Source organism: Myodes glareolus, chromosome 4, assembly GCF_982192425.1.
Source record: "Myodes glareolus chromosome 4, mMyoGla1.1, whole genome shotgun sequence".
Lineage (NCBI taxonomy): Eukaryota > Metazoa > Chordata > Mammalia > Rodentia > Cricetidae > Myodes > Myodes glareolus.
The window spans coordinates 107,674,769-107,691,805 of record NC_142029.1 but is presented as its reverse complement, the minus strand read 5'-3'; the positions used below and the strand labels follow the sequence as shown (position 1 = coordinate 107,691,805).

The 17,037-nt window shown below is 36.4% G+C and overlaps 1 protein-coding gene across 7 annotated transcripts in view; it reads right to left on the bottom strand.

Annotated features, from left to right (window-relative positions):
* Positions 1 to 2,481: 2,481 nt before the first annotated feature.
* Positions 2,482 to 17,037, bottom strand: part of Naalad2 (N-acetylated alpha-linked acidic dipeptidase 2) — a 50,931-nt gene continuing 36,375 nt past the window's right edge. For 5 of the 7 annotated variants that reach the window (XM_048434202.3, XM_085689894.2, XM_085689892.2 and 2 more), the window contains 5 exons: positions 15,486 to 15,576; positions 11,879 to 12,143; positions 6,281 to 6,362; positions 5,105 to 5,197; positions 2,482 to 2,790 (listed from right to left, as the gene is read on the bottom strand). In XM_048434202.3, coding sequence (XP_048290159.3) covers positions 2,601 to 2,790; positions 5,105 to 5,197; positions 6,281 to 6,362; positions 11,879 to 12,143; positions 15,486 to 15,576 — 721 coding nt within the window. In that variant the 3' untranslated portion in view covers positions 2,482 to 2,600. The remainder of the gene's footprint in view (positions 2,791 to 5,104; positions 5,198 to 6,280; positions 6,363 to 11,878; positions 12,144 to 15,485; positions 15,577 to 17,037) is intronic. The other 2 variants (XM_048434211.3, XM_085689895.2) reach the window with 2 other exon arrangements.

Below are 17,037 nucleotides of genomic sequence, written 5' to 3'. Positions count from 1 at the left end.
CACCCACAAACACGGAGAATGAATGAATGAATGAATGAATGAATAAGATTACTCTGAAAATTGTGTGTTGTATACACCCATAGTAAACTTTAAAAACTCTTAAAAGATACTTGAGTATATATTGTTTTGTTTTAGGTTTTTGGGGTTTTTTTTTTTTTCAAACTCTACTTTTTAAGTTTGAAAAGTAAGGATTGTTTTTTGCTGGGGTTTTGTTGCAGGTTATATTATTTGACTTTAATCTATAGTAGTTTATCCAGTATTGCTCCATGGCTTTATTCTGAAATATGAGCTATTAAGTTCAGCTTGGTATTTTAAGGTTTTTATTGATATGTTTGATTTCTTTCGTCAGTAGAAAGTCATGTTTTTCCCTGATTGCTTGTCTCTTGTTCTTAGAACTACATTTCATTCCACTTGGATGGGCCTTTTAATCAATAATAGATGTCCGTGCCCTTGGACGTGTAGCATTATACGTAAAATACCTAGCTTGCCAAGTTTCTCTGTATGTACTTTGTGCTTTGTTTTTGAGTTTTTGTGGCATTCTTAGATGTATGAAATTTCTTCAAGAATAGTTCATTTATGGTCTTTAGACATTTTTAGGTCACTTAAAGATTTCTTTATCAAAATAGCTTTATTTGTTACTCCTTTTCCACTAAGCAGATATGCTATTCAAGTAATTAAATTATTTAATTATCTTTTAAAAAAAGATTTTCCTAATTACAGTCTAATGATTAAACATGAAAAAGGAAACCCTCCCAAAGCTTGAAACACCAAATAAACAGCAAAGATGTTGGATAAGTCTATTCCTGTTTTATGTGTTTTATTTGTTAGTCTTTTTGCTGCTTGCATGTTGCTTTGGCTGCTTCTGTTTTGGCCAACTAATGGAAACCTATTTTCTACTGCACTCACTATTTGGTATATTTGGGTATACAAGCATACACCAGTAATGGACTGGCATTGTTTTAAGAACATCAGTGCATGAAAACTTAACTGCTCACGGCTACTCTGTGATGGATGTTATTTTGTACTACAGGTAAGGAAAAGGATTCATGTCACTGGTTAAATTCTTCCAGAGTTGAAACCAGTAAGCTGTGGAATAAAGATAGCACACTCAGACGAATTTGTTCCCTGTGTCTGTGTCCAGACATACTCTGTATTGTTTATCAGCCGAATGGATAGGTTTTCTAAAATACTGCCACGTTGCATGGGAAACTGGTCGCTGTTAGCAAATGTTATGTTTTGTTAGAAAATAATTTCATAAAATATGTCATTTTTGCCTGGATGGCTTTGGTTGATAGTCTATTAAAAACTCATCATTTGTGATTTGACAACTCTTAGAGTCTGTGGTTTCTCCAAAGATGATTGAAGGAAATCTCAGAATGCTCTGTTCTGTACTTCTGTGCTTGATCTGTGTAGATAACCTACACTTGCTACACATTGATGTGTACACCAGTAATGTCCAGAAGACCATTTCCTAGCATCCCATCCTCAGCTCATATATTCCGTCCACACCCTCACTGTTGATGCTCCCTGAGGTTAAGGGAAAGGACTGTTCTAAACTTTTATTTTCAATTATTTGGCGAAGTGGTTAAGTAATCAAGCTTACTTAATATATGAGTGTATATGTACTTGTATACACATACATATCCATGCATGTGTGTGTAGTACTGAGTGAAAAAACTTGGCTCTTGAACAAATGAAACAAGAGCCCTACCGATGAGCCAAGTCTGCATCTTTTCTTACTGAATGAAACTTCAATGGCATTGTAATTATTTGTAATCCCAAGACTCTGTCAGAACTTTTGAACTTTTTTTTTTCAGAACTGCTGAACTTTTCTTAATGGAATTAGGGTAGCGAGTTGGAATGGTTATTTCCTCATTTGTTAGCCTTACATATTTATTCAATAGAACTGAATTATCAAAGTACCATTTGTACTTCATTTATTCCTTGTTCATTTTACAAGCAATGATGTGCTATTTCTGTTTTTTTACCTGACTTTTTTTTCTTTTGGTAGGGTTTCCCCATTATAATCAAATTTACTTCAGCATAATTTTCAACAAAATGTAGACATTTCAATGACAGCTTGATGAGATTTGGTAAATGCATACACTGTGTAACTAACATTAAGCTGGAAGTATGGAAAATTCCATTTATCTCCAAAGCCTCAGCCTTAAAAAAAAAAAGATAAATAGTACTGTAGATTAGTTTGGTCTTATGGGCTCATTCTTGGCCAACTTTTTACTCAGCAGGATCTGCCAATAATATTGGATGTTTATCAGTTCTGTGTGTGTATCACATGGATGTCCATGAACATTTGGGTTGCTTCTAGTTTCAGTTTCACTGAATATGCATGCAAGAGTTTAAAAAGAAAAAAAAATGACAGATAAGTACAGTGGAAGTACAAAACATGATCTGAGAATCATGGTTTTAGAATGTCCTGGCCTCTTGAATCACCAGAGAAAAAGACATTTTGTCTTCAAGACATTTTGTCTTCAGATTCTGAGCAGCCTCTACCAGTGAGTCCATATGCACGAGACTCCCTCTAATGGTTTGACTCTCAAACACCGCGGTACTTCTAGTGATGAAGCTACTTGACAAAAACTTCATAACACATCTGTCAGGGTCCCTGCTGCTGCTTGAATCGTGAAAGCTGCAATAGAAATATGTTTCTTCACTTCTGCCCAGGCCGAGTGAGGGTCTGCTCTATTTTCGATATCAAACATGGCATCATAAATCCCAGGGAATGATTCTCCAGCATATTTGTTGTGGCTACTTGGAGCGAAGATGATGTGCCTAAACAAAAAAATTGATTATTTTTATAACAAATGAAAAATTACAGATGTCATAGCTACATTTATCTAAGAGGTTGTTGGGCAAAGTATAAGTATACAATGTGTCATACAGTCATTCTACAAGATCTTTACAATAACACAGTAACATTATTCCAGAATACTGCAGCCAACTAAATATGAACTACTTTAGTATCTACATATTCAATTAACAGTTTAAAACGTAATCTTAACATATAGCATGGTAGTTTTGGAGAACATTTTGACATATTCTCATCAAACTTTAAAATGTGTTGTCTTTTTTGGCCCTAAATACCAGGTCCTGATTATAGAGATACTAATATTTATAAATGCTCAAATAGAACACAAGGACATCTTACAGAAGTGTATTTCATAATGGGTGAGAGAAGCTCATCTAACAAATCTCAATAATAAGTTATTAATGCTATAAATGAAAGCCAAACAATGAAATACTATATGGGGGATTAAAGTGCTAAAATCTTCCATGCCGACATCAAAGATGAATTCTTGATTAAAAAAGAAAAAGAAAAACTTTGTAAAATAATGTATGGCTCCATTTATATATTGAAAAAAACTGTATATGTATATATAAATACACACATTTACATGCAATATAGTACATGAATATAGGAAGCAGACTTACCCATAAATGTGTGTGTACAGTTAAATTTAAACATGCATATAAAGTACACATTTATATACACAGACAAATACATTACATAAGTGTGGTATCAGTTCACACAATGTTGAGGTCCCCCCTGAAAAGATTAGCAGAACTATATGTACACATGAGGAGGAAACTGATAAGATAGAACTGTCTCTAGATTCCGTGCTTCACAGTCTGAAAAGGTACAGACGTTTTCATTATAAAAAGTGGTTCTAAAGGATCAATAAACTAGTAACTTCTGAGAAAATACTAACATAGTGGATTTTCTTGCCTGTTATATATACACACATATACATAACTATTATCTCCAATTTATATCTGTGAATAAACAGACATTTACAAATACAGCTTACGCCCCAGAGCACCTTCATCCTCTAGCTCAGTCTCCAGAAGCCTTAAGTCTACAGGCCTCGATGGTAAACAGCTAAAATCTCCATTTGCAGCTGAGAAACCAAAGGGTTAGAGAAATAATCTCCCAGGTCACAGTGGAAGGCCCCTGCTCTAAAAGTTTTGTTTATATCATTTGGATGTTAGTCCTAATCACTAACATTTAGAAAGGCAATCACTGGCCTTGTAAAGTAGTATTTATTATGCTAATTCAGACAGGCAAATCCTAGAGGCATGCTATTGAGGAGCACTGAAACCCTGAAACTGCACGCAGTACTACTTTCCATGACAATGAGTGAAGATTTTTCTGACTTTAAATGCTAGAGCCATCTTAACTTCCATCAAGGAACCCTTTAGAATGGTTTTTTAGATGTATTTACATTGTTATGTGCATAATTGCTTTGCCTGGGTATATGTATGTGTACTGCATGCATGCCTGGTGCCTCCAGAGTTCAGAAGAGACTGCGTTGCAGATGGTTGTGAGCAACCACATAGGTGCCAAGAATCAAGTGCCCTTAATCACTAAGCCATCTCTCCAGTCATAAAGACCTAAAGAAAATAAACTGGGGGAGGCTGTGATAGCTTTAAGATACTAAAAGAAAATATGGCATAGATACAAAACAAAAAATAACCTGAAACAAAACAATATTTCTTTCAAGAGATATGACAACTATCTTAACAACTTAAATCATTATATGGAATGAAACTAAATTTAATAAATGTAATTTAAATGTAATAAAGAAAACTTGTTTTACTTGGGGAAAAAAGATCAGGTTAGATGAAAACATTATACAGGATAAAAGATTTGAGATCTTTATGAAAGAAATTTTCTAATAATCACTCCTTCAAAAAATATAATGAACTTTTCTGGGGACCAGTAAGGTCTCCATCAAAGTCTGAAGCAGACTGAATATCTACCTACCTGAAAGTATGCAGGAAGGATTCACTAGACTTGGCCTGCATGTGCGCTAAGGTTCGTTTCGAACTCTGTGGCTGGAATATTGTGTTAAAGTTCTTTCTCAGTTTTGCCCATAGTGAAGAACTAATTGATATGAGAAGTAATTCTCCAATACTATATTTTATACCATTACTGGATACATAATTGTATTCATATTACATTTAGCATTTATATCAATACAATTCATACTACTATGATGGCATTTATTTAAATCATCTTTGATATACCTCTTTGACTATTGTCAGGTGTTTGGTGCCCTCTGCAGAACACATGTCTTCCTCTTACCTGTAGAACCGCCTCCCAGGTAAACCAAGAGGATCTATGAATGCTCTTTCCAGAAGCATCAGTTGGTCATTCACAATTCTCACTGCAATAGGACTTGGAGAATAAGAAACACATCATTAAAATCTCTACTAGCAGGCCATAGTTCAACTAATATTAAATAAAGATAAAATGCATGGGAAGATAAAATAATCAGTAGACCATTAGGAGAAATAATGTTGACATGGTAATATGTCACACAGCAAGCAACATGTAGCAGCAGGGTCATCTTAGCATTTACAACAGACACAGAATGCTATTGAGAAGTGGATCGTTTTGTTTTTCAAGGTCACAAAGTGGTCAAAAAGAAATGAAAGCTATTATTTACTTCTCTGTAGGCTAACCAGACCGCCCAGAAAGATGGAGGACACTGCCAAGTCATTCCTAATGACTCACACAGTCCTACTCTGGAGGAAAGAAACAGAATGAAGATGAGCAACAACACAGGGTAAAGGTTTCTGAAATCTGTGAGAAAGGGAGGGCAGCTTGCCATGGTGAGCAGGCGGTCCTTTCCCGTTCACAGTCCTTACTCTGCTTCTGCAGAGCTGACCTACACACACCTTTGGGCTCTCCTCGAAATGACTGATAGAGCTTACTGTTTAAGTCTGAAAAAATAAACTATACTTGGTGCAATTCGTATTTATTGTATAATGTTTTAATATAATATAAAAATTATTTTCTACCTAAAAGTGGCAATAACAAAAGAATTCCAGAAAAAAAAATCTATACAAAAGAAGTAGTTGATGGGTGACTAGGTATTAAGAAGGAGTATACAGAAATATATTCAAAGCACCCAAGTTTATAGCTATGAATTACCAACTGTAATTCTCATCACACAAATTCAACTTTGCTTTAGTGTAAATTAAAAAAACAGAACTCTGAGAGTCCTAGTTATTACAAAGAAGAGGCCATGAACTTGAGAATGAAGCTAGCGAAGGGAACAACAGAGGGTTTAAGCGAGTGGTTGGAAATGACATATTAGAGGAAAGACAACTCTAAGCATGTCTTTCTGGGTGCTAAGAAGCTGGTGAATCTTGCTGATGCTGCTGTCTTGCAGACCATGGCTTAAGCACCAATTACTTCACATTCTACACACATGAAGACAGTCTGCCCTTCTGAGAGTAGGCAGCTGAAACTTACTTAGTAAGATCAACTTGTGTGAGTCTTCTATGAAAGTCTGAAGCAGCCTCTGAAAAGTTTGTCACAGCAGAAAATAAGGAATCTTTTTTTAAAAAATAGAAAAGTAAAAGAAATTAGTTAGTGGTTCACATTTCAGAGGTTCACATTTCTGCCCTCTCCCTGACAGGACCAAACAATGGAAAACCTTTGTTCTAGGGACCCTTCTTGTAGATTCATGAAAAGGATTGGGCGAAAAGATGGGAATTTTAAATGTAATCAAACTGTGTTATTTTGTTTTGTTTTTTGTTTTGTGTGTGTGTGTGTGTGTGTGTGTGTGTGTGTGTGTGTGTGTGTACTTGTGTCCTGGTATCCATGGAGGTCAGAAGAGGGGGTGAGATCTCTTTTGGAGCTAGAATTACAGGTATTTATGATCCTCATGACATGATGAGTCTTGAGATCTGAACTCCTGTTCTCATGATAGACCAGAGATCTATCATGATAGACATGCTTTTAATCACTGAGTCATCTCTACAGCACTCCCCTAATTTGGTTCTTAAGAGAATTCCTTTCACAAGTACTGGAAACAAATAATACCACAATCAATTACTTACCCAAACTCCAGCATTCTTTAATTGAATATATTTATTGGAACAATTAGCAATTATGATATATTAGTGACTGGATATATGTATAAATGTGATATTAACTGCCATTATTACAGGATTAAAACAATACCAATTCTTATTTTTCAAATAATGATATATTAACATTTTTTTCAAATGGTGACTTGTGATAAATTAATATATCTTGATGGAGAAACAGTATGAGGTTTGATCTGGACATATTTTTCTTTATTTCATAAAATTTTAAAAATATAATTAGACTTTCAGCACATAGTTTTTATTACAACAACCTATTTGCCATGTTGTGTGTGTTCTAAGCAGGAATTGACATGCATGATTGATATACTGCTTGCATTTGAGTCTGTTTTGCAGATCAAGTGCTTGTAACTCAGATCACATGACTCTGCTACATCGGCTGTCAATGGGGTCAGGCCTTCAATATAAATACATTTGGCATTTTCAAAAAAGTCCTTTCAACCTTAATTTTCCAAGCTTTGTTTAAAATGTAGTCAAAGCAAGTAATCTAATAACAGGTATGATGGAAGCAAAGGAAACAGGACGTTGAAGAAAATCTAAATTTCATGTATCGTACAGAAATCAAGATAAAAACTGAAATATGTCATTAGGATTCATCAGAAATAACATTTACAATGCAGTAGTAGTGTTACAGGAGCATAGTGAGTTGTTTAGTGGAAGATAAAGAACTGGGAGTATAAATTATGTATTCATTGATTGATTCACTTATTCATTCACTCATCAGATTCACATTCTTCACTAATACATCTTCTGAATAATCATTGCTTCCTGCTACTAAACAGAGAATTTTGATTGTAAAGGTGAGACACAGCAGAGACAAATGCTCCTGTTAAAATGGAAGAGATATGACAATATGCCATCTGATGGGTATTCACTAATAGAGACACATATGCTATCAAAGACCTTAATATAAATTTAGTTACACTGAGGCTGATAGAAGGGAAAGTGGTGAATAACCTTGAATGTACTGGCACAGGAGACTACTTCCTGAATATAACACCAGCAATATAGATATTGAGATTGACAATTAATAAATGGGACCTCTGAAACTGAGAAACTGCTGTAAGGCAAAGGACACAATCAACAAGACAAAACGGCAGCCTATGGAATGGGAAAATATCTTCACCTACCCCACTCTGACAGAGGACATCTCCAAAATATATAACACACTCAAGAAACTAGACATCAAAATATCAAATAATTCCATTAAAAATGGGGTACAGATTTAAATAGAGAATTCTTTTTTATATTTATTTATTTATTATGTGTACAATATTCTGTCTGTGTGTATGCCTGCAGGCCAGAAGAGGGCACCAGACCCCTTTACAGATGGTTTGAGCCACCATGTGTTTGCTGGGAATTGAACTCAGGACCTTTGGAAGAACAGGCAATGCTCTTAACCTCTGAGCCATCTCTCCAGCCCCTAAATAGAGAATTCTTAAGAGAAGAATATTGAATGGGTGAGATACACTTAAAGAAGTGTTTAATGTCCTTAGCTATCAAGGAAATGCAAATTAAAATGACTCTGAGATGCAATCTCACATCTGTCAGAATGGTTAAGATCAAAAATGCTAATGATAGTTTATGCTGGAGAGGATGTGGGATAATGATATGGGATTCCCCTCTGTATGCTGTTAATACCACTGGTTAATAAAGAAACTGGCTTTGCCTGATAGGGTAGAGTAGAGCTAGGCAGGAAAAACTAAACTGAATGCTGGGAGAAAGAAGCAGAGTCAGAGAGAAACCATGTAGCACCACAGGAGACAGATGCCAGAACTTTACCTCATAAGCCACAGCCATGAGATGATATACAGATTAATAGAGATGGGTTAAATTAACATGTAAGAGCTAGCCAATAAGAAGTTAGATCTAATAGGCCAAGCAGTGATTTAATTAATATAGTTTCTGTGTGTTTATTTCAGGTTTGGGAGTCTGAGAAATGAACAAGCAGCCTCCTACAACAGGGTAAAGGAACTCTCCTCCATTGCTGGGTGGGAGTGCCTCTGTACAGCCACTTTGGAAATCAGTATGGCAGTTTCTCAGAAATTTGGGACTCAGTCTACCTCAAGTCCCAGCAATATCATTCTTGGGCATATACCCAAAGGATGCTCAACCATATCCCAATGCCACTTGCTCAACTATGTTCATAGCAGCATTATTTGTAAAAGCCAGAATGTGGAAACAACCTACATGCCCCTCACTTGAAGAATGGATGAAGAAAATATGGTATATTTACACAATGGAGTAATACTTATGCAATACCAATGACATTATAAAATGTGGAGGCAAATGAATGGAAATAGAAAAAAAAATCATCCTAAGTGAGGTAACCCAGAAAGATAAACACTGTGTGTACTCACTCATAAGTACATATTAGATGTAAAGGATAGCCAGGCTATAATCCTCAGTCCCACAGAAGCTAGGTAACAAGGAGGACTCCAAGAAGGGTGTATGGATCTCCCAAGGAAGAGGGAGTAAATGGGATGACCTGGGGAAACTGAGGGTGGGAGAGAGTAGAGGGGAGAGATGGGGGATGGGAACACGAGGGATCAGGATGGTTGAGTTGTGAGCAGGATGGAGCATGAGAGTGATGATGGAGATAGCTTGATAGACAGGGCTACTGCGGAGTCCTGGAGAAACCTGGTGCCAGGAAGGCTCCTGGCAACCCGTAAGGATGACCCCATCTAGGACTCCCAGAAATAGTAGAGAGGGTGCCTGGACTGGCCTTTCCCTGTGATCAAATTGGTGACTACCCTAGTTGTCATTGTAGAGCCTTCATCCAGTACCTGATGGAAGCAGATACAAAGATCCACTGCCAACCACTGGGATGAGCTCTGGCAGTCTGTTTAAGAGACGGTAGAGGAACAATATGAGCAAGGGGTATCAAGATCATGATGAGGAAACCTGCAGAGACCGCTGACCTGAGTTTGTGGGAGCTCACAGACTCTGGACAAACAGCTCGGGAGTCAACATGGGACTGAACTAGGCCCTCTGCATTTGAGTGACAATTGTGTAGTGTGGTCTTTTGTGGGGCCCCTAGCAGTGGGGCCAGAACCTGTTCTGATTCATGAGCTGGCGTTTTGGAACCTAATCCAGTTGGTGGATGCCTTGTTCACACTTGATAAAGCGGTCGGTTGGGGGAAGGGGGAAAGCTTGATCCAGTCTCAGCTTGGTTTGCCATGCTTTGTTGATTGTACTATCTAAGTGGAGACAGAGGAGGACAGGATGGGGATGTAAGGGGGAAGGTGGGGGTTGAGAGGGAGGAGAGGGGGAAAGGGAAACTGGTTGGTATGTAAATAGTTTTAAGAAATAATAAATTTTTTAAAAAATAACAAAAAAATAAAACAGAAAATGGCATTAACAGGGAAGATTGGTTCATGAGCAGGTAGGTAAGCAGAGGGAGAAATTAACTTGTCTAAAGAAGGCCCTGGCCCTAAGCTTGTACAACATCTCTCCTGCCTGGATCTCAACCTATGCAAATGAAGAGGCATTTCACCAAAAGGCTCTCAAGATCTCTCCAGATGTTTAAGAACTCCATGTGCTGCACAGCTGCACAACTGTGAGCGTCTGTCTCGATGGGCCTGGTCGTTTCCTCCAGTTTCATCTCTTCATTCCCCTCATTGTGCAGAGATACTCTTTCTTCTTTCCTTCTTTTATTTCTTGTTTTATTTTTCTCAGGCAGTCTTGCTATGTAACCCAGGCTGGCCTAACACTTGGGATCCTTCTACCTCAACCTTCCGAAAGCTGGGGTTATGGGATAGACCAGGCACACCTGGCTCTTCTTTATGTCCAGATTGAAGCACCTAAGTGGGGGCTAGCAAGAAGGGTCAGTGGGCAAACGCACTTGCTGCTATGCTTGATTAAATGCCCGAGACCCACACAGTAGGAGAGAACCGATTCCCACAAATTGTACTCTGACCTCCACATCTACATGGTAGCACACAACATCTACCCCTACAATGGCTCTAGAAATGTAATTTTTAATTTAAAATGAATAAAATACCTGCTGTTCTTTATAACTTCATAAAGGTAACTATTCCTTATGTAATAATTAAAATAACATTCACCTGTTGCTAAAGACCAACTCCATCCCTATTCTCTACATGGTTAGTTATTCTTTTTGCACCTCTAATAACTTGTCATCTGTACTTGCCTTCCCCTTTCTCACATTAAATTTCAAACTTTTTGAAAAACTTAACAAATAGAACTTTAACACTAATAATATACTTGGTACACAGAAGACATTCAATACAAATTTGACTATTTTGGTATATACAAAGAATATATATCTGGGAGTCAGGAAAGAAAATATTTATAATTAGTGCCAGTAGGCAACGTTCACTGAGTACATAGCACTGAAAGCTACTGAACTACAGATTCCCTAATAATCTCCCCAACAGTGAAGCGTGTTTTACTGATTCATGGCTTAAGAAGTTGGCAGCCCAGAAGTTAAGTGTTCTTAAGGTCACAGGTACTAAGTGGAAGGGGCAATATCTGAACCAGGCCAAGATCCAGCGCTTCCAGTTCCAGTGTTTAATGTCACCACATTGTGCTGTGTTTCACCCCTACTTTATAGAAGACACATGACATGAAGAGCCAGTCATAAAATGAAAGGCTGACCATATCTATGCAAAATAGCCTTCATGTACACAAATACTGATGAATATATTCAGCAATAATAGTATATATACAATAATTTGTGACTATAATTTTTATAATTTGGCAAATATTAATAAGAAGAGAATAACATAGAAAAATATTTACATAATTTAATTTTTGTAGCACTACTTCATAAGTAATGGTTTCATCATAGACATTTCAGATTAAATCAGACCCCTCATTCAGCATTTATTTAAAGTTCTTGTCAGAAATAATTAGTAAATGCGCAGGCATTTCTTCTAGAATGCACTGACCATGATAGGAACTTAAAAAGTTTACAACGAAGTCTATAAAATCTTACCAAATGACACGGCATGATTTCTCAGTTGCTGTTCATGCTTCCTGGATAAATTGAAGATACTTGTTGCATAGGTTTTCAAGGCTTTTGCATAGTCTTGGATGTTGAAAGGAATGACTACAGAGTCTGCGAGCTCATACGCCAATGCTCCTCGCAACTGAGCCACAGAAAGCTGTTTTTTAAAGGTGGGGTCATAAAAGTTCTCTACTAATTCAAACGTCTCATAGATGGTATGGTATACAGGATAGCTACTGTATTTATCTGTTTTCTAAAATGGAGCAAGAATTGAAAAATAAGCATTATATTTTCAATTTATATTTTAATCATACACATGATTAAAGAAAAGTAGATGGCAGCCCTGATTTCATCAATTAAGTGAATAAGTTAAAAATATATTTAAAACACTACAGCCAAAATGCTCACTAACTTAAATTTTTATATTCCTATCTTCATTTTGTAATTCATGCAACCTTCATTCAACCTTTTGGTTTTTATAACTGAAGAAATACTTATTCAAATCAGCACAATTGAAAACTATGAATGGATCAAGTGTATGAAAAGTTCTGGGTAGCTTAATGTCTACAGAAAGTTAATGTATTCGTTCCCTAACCAAGCAGTGCTCAACCAAAGGTTATCAACCCTTGATAATACTCTGGGAGTATCTGTAGTGAACATGTTATCACATGCTACTACCATGTGGACATAGTTTGAGATCTTCGGTTTGCATATCCTAATTTTATTTTTTACTATCTGCTATAGTCTTTTTTTTCTTATTATGTGTACAGAGTTCTGTCTGCATGGATGCCTGCATGGCCAGGAGAGGGCACCAGATCTCATTACAGGTACTGTGGGTGCTGGGAATTAAACTCAGGACCTCCGGATGAGCGGTCAGTGCTCTTAACCAATGAGCCATCTCTCTAGCCCATAGCTTTTTTTTTTGTTTGCTTTTGGTTGGTTTGTTTGTTTGCTTGCTTGTTGAGACAGGGTTTCTCTGTAGCTTTGGAGCCTGTCCTGGAACTAGCTCTTGTAGACCAGGCTGGCCTTGAACTCACAGAGATGCTCCTGCCTCTGCCTCCCAAGTGAGGGGATTAAAGGCATGCGCCACTACCGCCTGGCCTACTATATTCTTATAGGACTACCTTTCTTATTACTCTGGATCATAAAAACCAATCCAGTATTAGTCTCCTCTCTTCTAATTGTGTATTTCTTGAGTATTAGACAACTTTCTTCAAACTTGTGACAGAGTGTAATAGTGAATAAAGTGATATAGTTAAGTCATACTTCTCACGTGCAGTTGACCCCTAAACACACAGGAGTTAGAGAGAACCAATCTAATTTCCACATAAGCACATATATCAACTAACCTACTACTAGTATAAACAACATATATTGTATATACTCTGTGTATTCTGTATGATAAAAATATGTGAGACCCATAACACATTACTTTTTACTATAGTATGCAACTTACTATAGAGGTAAAGAGCTCAAGACCCACATGATTAGTTTCACATGGCATTTTAAGTAAATACTCAAAACAATCATACTACAGAGCTATAGACAGGGCTGTAGAATGACTTTAGTAGTATATTATATTCTGTAGTTAACTTTATACAGCTATAATTTAATGTAATATCTTCACATTTACTTATATTTTGTTGAATTTCAAATGGTGCCATGTATAACTGAATAAATAACTTTGATACATTTATTTTTGCATTATTTTGCACATATTTCATAGCAGCAAAAGGTGAGAGTAGACTCATCTGCATATATTTTATGTAGGACATACCTAGCTCTTAAAAGTTTTTGACATTTCTAGAGTATGTACTTTGTAATCTTTTTCAAATTGCAGAAAAATATCAAGAATATTTACACCTAAATGGACTCATACCATTTAAACTCATGTTGCTTGATGTTCAGGTGTAGTAAAAAAAAATGAATACTGATATACAGTATACAATGCCCGCTCATCTGATTTACAGTATTCTGGAACTATCTTTGATTCTTCATCATTGGTTGTGTTCAGGATAATCAAACAGACAACCAATATGAATTTTGTACAAGCAAGATGTTGGTATAGGTACTTTGGGTTTGGAATTGATTAAAAGATGCAAAGAAGCCAAGTCTACTAATATGTGGTGTATGACAGAACTTAAGATATTGTCAAAGCAACACAGCACACATTCACTACTTCTAAGTACCTGAAAGTCATCAGAATGGTTGACTGACAATGATATGAACTAAGAAGTACAGAATAGACAGTAGGAGGAAATTAAAAATTGAGAGAAATTTGTTCTGTTCTCTACCCACTGGCCTTGCCTCATGACAGACAAAAATATAGAAGGGGAACTGATAACACACAACCCTAGCCCAGCATGCCCCTCAACAAAAACATTTCCTCTGAGGAAAAAGCATATAGAACCTATACAACCAAACTACAAAATGAAAATTTATTTATTTACTTGTTTTTTTTCTAATTTAGTTTGAGTGAGAAGCTAGCCCAGGCTGATCTCGAACTCTCTATGTGGCCAAGGATGACCCTGCATTTCTTTTCCAAATACTGGGATTACAGGCACGTACTACCACAGTCCCTTTTAGGGAAAGGCACCGAAGGCTTCATGCACCCTGGGCAAGCACTCTACCAACTGAGCCCCATCCACAGAACAAAATAAGATTTTCCCCACACATTCTCTTTTGAGAAAAGGATGCAAGTAGTTAATATGTATAACCAACTGTGAATCTGACATTTATACATGAACTACCATTTACATGAAAAACCTTAGTAGTAATTCATTCACAGAACAGCCCAGATTCCTTCATAGCGTATCTACAAAGGAGCAGGAACAAGCAGTCTGTCTGTATCTCTGAACTCTTCTTGGGTCCCAGGTCCACCTACTTCCTGATGTCATGCAATTCTATTCTAGTTCATATTAGTGAAATATTGCTATGGTTTGGAGCTGGAATAACCTCCGTCCAAAGACTTATACAAAGACATGCAAGTTCAAGCTGATCCTCCCAGTGTAGCAGAACAATTTTTAGAAGTGCTATAGAAAAACGGATGGAGCTTGAGCTCCATTTAAACAAAGTCATACAGAGAATAAAAAGCATGGTATATTTTCCCAGTTTACAGAATCTACATATCTAAATTTAAAACAAAAGACATGACAGTAGATGGAGTATTGTTTGAAAGAGAACAAAAACTACGGGGGAAGTATGAGAGTGTGTAGACAGTACAAGGGACATTATGAGCATTGTTAAAATTCATTGTATTCATATATGAAAAAGTCGTAATGAAACACACTATTTCATAACTGAAAAGAAATGCCCCCAGACGAGGTACTGGGAAATGCCCTAGGAGAGGAAGTGGCAATTCAGCTCCTTCTAATCTCTCTTTGCTGCCTGGCTGCCTTCATGTGAGCAGCTTTCTTCCCACCATGATGTACTGACTCACCACAACCCCACAAGAGCTGGTACAAACACTTCAGGCTGAGACCTCCGAAACCATAACAAAACAATCTTCTTTGTGAGGTGATCATTCCAAGTATCTTGTTAGAATAATGAAGAGTGAACCAATATACTACTTATTAATAATTACTAGATGTCCTACCCTGTTTTTGGTGTAGCGAGCTCTGGCTGAAGCAATTCCAAGTCTCTGAAAATAAGCTTCAAAATCACTTCCAGATCCCAGCTTATTGATTCTAGATATAAAATATAAATAAATAATACATGGATAAAATAATAAATAATATGAAATCAAACAGATGGGAAAATGAATCCTGCTCCAAGAGCAGTTAAGAATTTGCACACCAAACTGCTAGAAGAATTATAAGCTAAACAATGTCAAGTTATTCCCTGTTATTTACCAGAATATTAATGTGACAAACTACATTGAATATGACCAGAGTTTGTCAGTACTACAGAACACTGAAGTCTAATATTTTTTAAATTAACAGAAATATTTGAGTCACTTAATAAACCATTTTCATAGGCCATCTCAAGCTGTGTATAGGAAGAGCTTGCTTTTTTTAAATTTTTGCTGAATAAGCATATGAAACTTTTATAATGGGAGAAAAACATTTAAACTTTTGCAAGACTAATTTGGGAGCCATCAAGATGGCTTAGAGGATAATGACTCTTAAAAAAAAGATTTATTTATTTACTATGTATACAGTGTTCTGCCTGTATGTATGCCTGCAGGCCAGAAGAGGGCACCAGATCTCATTATGAATGATGGGGAACCATCATGTGGTTGCTGGGAACTGAACTTAGAACCTTTGGAAGAGTAGCCAGTACTCTTAACCACTAAACAATCTGTCCAGCCCAAGGATAATGACTTTTGCCAACAACCCTGATAACCTGAGTTTGATCTTAGAAACAACATGAAAATGGAGGAAACCAAGGAAAAATTGTCCTTTGACATCCACACAAATATGTGGCATATGAATGAGGATACACACACACACACACACACACACACACACACACAAATCAAAATAAATAACATCCTTATCTAGGATAAGGTCCAAAACAAGCTAATAAAAGAAGGTCACATGCCCAGATCTAGCCACAAAAATACAAATAATATTATACAATATCAAAGCAGTATACTCACACACACACACAAAAAAATAATTGACCAGTTCTAAGGAAATGTGTGCCAATGAACACTACCTAGATGAACCCCAGGATGCAATTTAAAAGAAAAATTACAAACACAATCAAAATTTTGAAAGGTTTAAAGACAAAAAGAAATACCTCAATGAACTTAAAGAGAATAAATGCCCCAGTAATGCTTCAAAAAACAAAACAAAACAAAACAAAAACAAAACACAAATGTAAGACTGATAGAAATGATGGAGACAAACCAGGATTTAGAAAAAGAATTCAATACATAGAAACATTGAAGAGGGACTCAAACTGTAATAAAGATGGTATTGAAAAAAAAACAATACCTTCAAGTAGAAAGCTCAAAGGAAAGCCTTACAAGAAGAATTAATCAAGTAGAAAATAGAAGATCAGAACTCAAAGACAAAATAGAGGATTTCTATAAAAAAAACTTTAAAAAAGGAATATACAAGAAATGTGAAACACTATTTTTAAAAAGCCAAACCTACAAATTATAAGAATAGATGAGGGAGAAGAATCCCAGGTCAACTACA